Genomic DNA, 2,500 nt, shown 5'->3' with positions numbered 1-2,500 from the left:
AGCCAAAAAAGGAAAATAATTCATCTCATTTCTATCGTTCACATAATCTTGTCCAAAACATAAAATTATTAAATATTTGGTACGACCTGGTCCAAAAAGAATTGATATTAGTTGAACATGTATCCATCAGATGTGTTAATCTAAAGCAACTAGCAGACAAGTGAGGGCTTCTTTCCGAAACGAAATCGAAATAGGATTTTTCAAGGCAATTAAGTTAATGATGCGAGATCGCTAATAGACAGATTTTGTCACAAGATGGAGATAGGAACCATGAAAATTCTCACAGCGGAAAGAGTTCGACTAATGGTAAACCAACTATTGATTTTTCCGATATTGAACTTGCTCCATAAATTGAGTTTTCGCGGAATGTACATTATCTTTTCATAACTTGACAAGCAGCCAATTTGTGGAAGTGGAACAACTACGTAAAAAAACAATTTTGTTCTATTACTTTTAGGTAAAATTTAACGACAAATTGCCATTTGGAAGTAAGAAGTGACTTTACTAATTTGTTGGCTGTGTTCCCAGATATCGATGAGTGTTCAACAGGAGAACACAACTGCAGCCATGTGGCCGTGTGCAACAACACCATTGGCTCATATAGCTGCACTTGTCAGGAAGGATATGTTGAAAACGGACGAAACTGCTCAGGTGAGACGTCGTTCTGGATGTCTGTTATTCTTTACGTTTACAAGATATTGTATTCCTCCATTTAACAATAACTGTCAAATTTATCCCATCATTATTTGCTGGTTCAGGAATGCATAAAAATAGATGCACGTCCAAATTCGATATCCAACGCGAAGTGTCCCCTTAAGTCCAAGCATTTGCGTTTTTTTTAGGTAACAGTAGATCCTGCTTTATTTAAGCTAGTGTTTGCCACTGACTATGAAACGTTCCGCGAGCAGCTTAATTGATGCACGTTACTACAGAGAATGGTTCGAGCATGAGTCTTCAAAAAAATAAAATAAATTTAAACAACAACTGTACAAAATATCACGAGTCAGTGACATACACTAGCTTAAATTAATTAATTAATTATGTCATCTCCTCACTACAAATACTCCGTTTATAAAAACATCAAAGGAGATCCTGGCGTTTAGCGTTACTTGACGAGCAGAATTCAGGGGTAATTTTGGGAAGTTAATTGTCTTAACTCCTTGACAAGAGTAATGATAAAGTTGGGAAGAAGAGCAAGCAGGGGACACTTCATGACGCTTATACGCTTTCATCTAATTACGTGTATTTCTGGGCGTCTTTTTTTCTATCAATGGTAAGGAGAGACCCACACAGCTATTAACAAATAGTAAACGGTTCTGCGTGTACTATGGAGTTATGGTTGCACGCAGTCCGATTGTCATAATACAGACGGCCCTTACATCTGAACATGTAAATAGATTACTTCATAGAAGGTGCGCCGTACGGATTCTTATTCACGAGTTGCAGAACTTTAGAAACGAACGAGTGAACGTAGCGAACGAGTGAGTTTCTAAAGTTTTGCAACGAGTGAATAATATCCGTACAAAGCACTTTCTATTGTGGAATTTGTTTATTATATATTAAAGGAGAATAAAAGTGTGTAAATCAGTAATTATATTTTTTCTTTATGACGTAAGGTTTATAAACCATGTTTGCGAAATAGCGAAACCTCAAGAACTTAAAAAATTACGAAATGCGCAAAATCTGTCTTCAGGGGAAAACGTTTCAGGTATTAAAAATCCTCCTCATTTAGAATAACGCTAAATGCAAAAAAATTCAAAAGTACAATGACGAAAACACTTTTTCACATTTATTTTTAGACCGATTAATCACTGTCTGATTCAATCACATAATGGCGGCGCTTCGCGCTGTGCAAAGAAAAGTTTGGACTCTGCTGACTTACACTGTTTATCGAGATATTAAATGTTCCTCCGTGAATATTTGCACCTCGAAGTAGGGACAATACTTGTTGAGGTGATTCTTGGTTTTTTCATAAACTGACATCTCCTATTTCTTCACTTGCGAGGGATCTCCTAGTTGACGTTGTACTGCTCAAGGTGTTGGAGATATTCCGCTGTTGTTTCTCTGAAAGTGAACTGTAATTATTGAGGCTCTGAACATTTTTAGCGCCAGATATTTTCATGATGTGAGTAGGAGGAACTTCTTGGTCGTTTAACTTTTGGATCATTCGCTTTTGTCCGCTCTGGTTTGCGAGGTTTTCTTCATTCAAACCCGCTTTTTGAGCCATGGTCTTCATGAGTGAATTCAACTTGTTGACACCCACTGGCACTGCTTTGAACCAGGGCTTTGAAGAACTTGCCATCTTGGTGAGGTTCACCGCTAAATAAAACGGGCTGTCCTCTGAATTCATTTGTTCCGGTCTTTTAGAAGCATAAAGGTGGAAGGCTTGCACTGGATCTCTGTCACTCCCTGGAACAGAAAACATTTTCGGCTTAACAGTGCGAGTGTCTTTAGGTTCAGTGCCCGTTCTTGTTTTTATTTGTCTCTCGGTTTATTCGAG

The 2,500-nt window shown here is 37.8% G+C and overlaps 2 protein-coding genes across 2 annotated transcripts in view; both read left to right on the top strand.

Moving 5' to 3' along the window:
• LOC138003766 (uncharacterized) overlaps positions 1–2,500 on the top strand; it is a 313,889-nt gene that overhangs the window by 301,993 nt on the left and 9,396 nt on the right. The gene's annotated exons all lie outside the window — the stretch shown is intronic.
• Positions 1–2,500, top strand: part of LOC138004361 (fibrillin-1-like) — a 7,864-nt gene that overhangs the window by 1,253 nt on the left and 4,111 nt on the right. The window contains exon 3 of the mRNA XM_068850856.1: positions 529–651. Within this exon, the coding sequence (XP_068706957.1) occupies positions 529–651 (123 nt within the window). The remainder of the gene's footprint in view (positions 1–528; positions 652–2,500) is intronic.

This window comes from Montipora foliosa, chromosome 5 (assembly GCF_036669935.1).
Source record: "Montipora foliosa isolate CH-2021 chromosome 5, ASM3666993v2, whole genome shotgun sequence".
Lineage (NCBI taxonomy): Eukaryota > Metazoa > Cnidaria > Anthozoa > Scleractinia > Acroporidae > Montipora > Montipora foliosa.
This window is presented reverse-complemented; position numbering and strand designations above follow the sequence as displayed.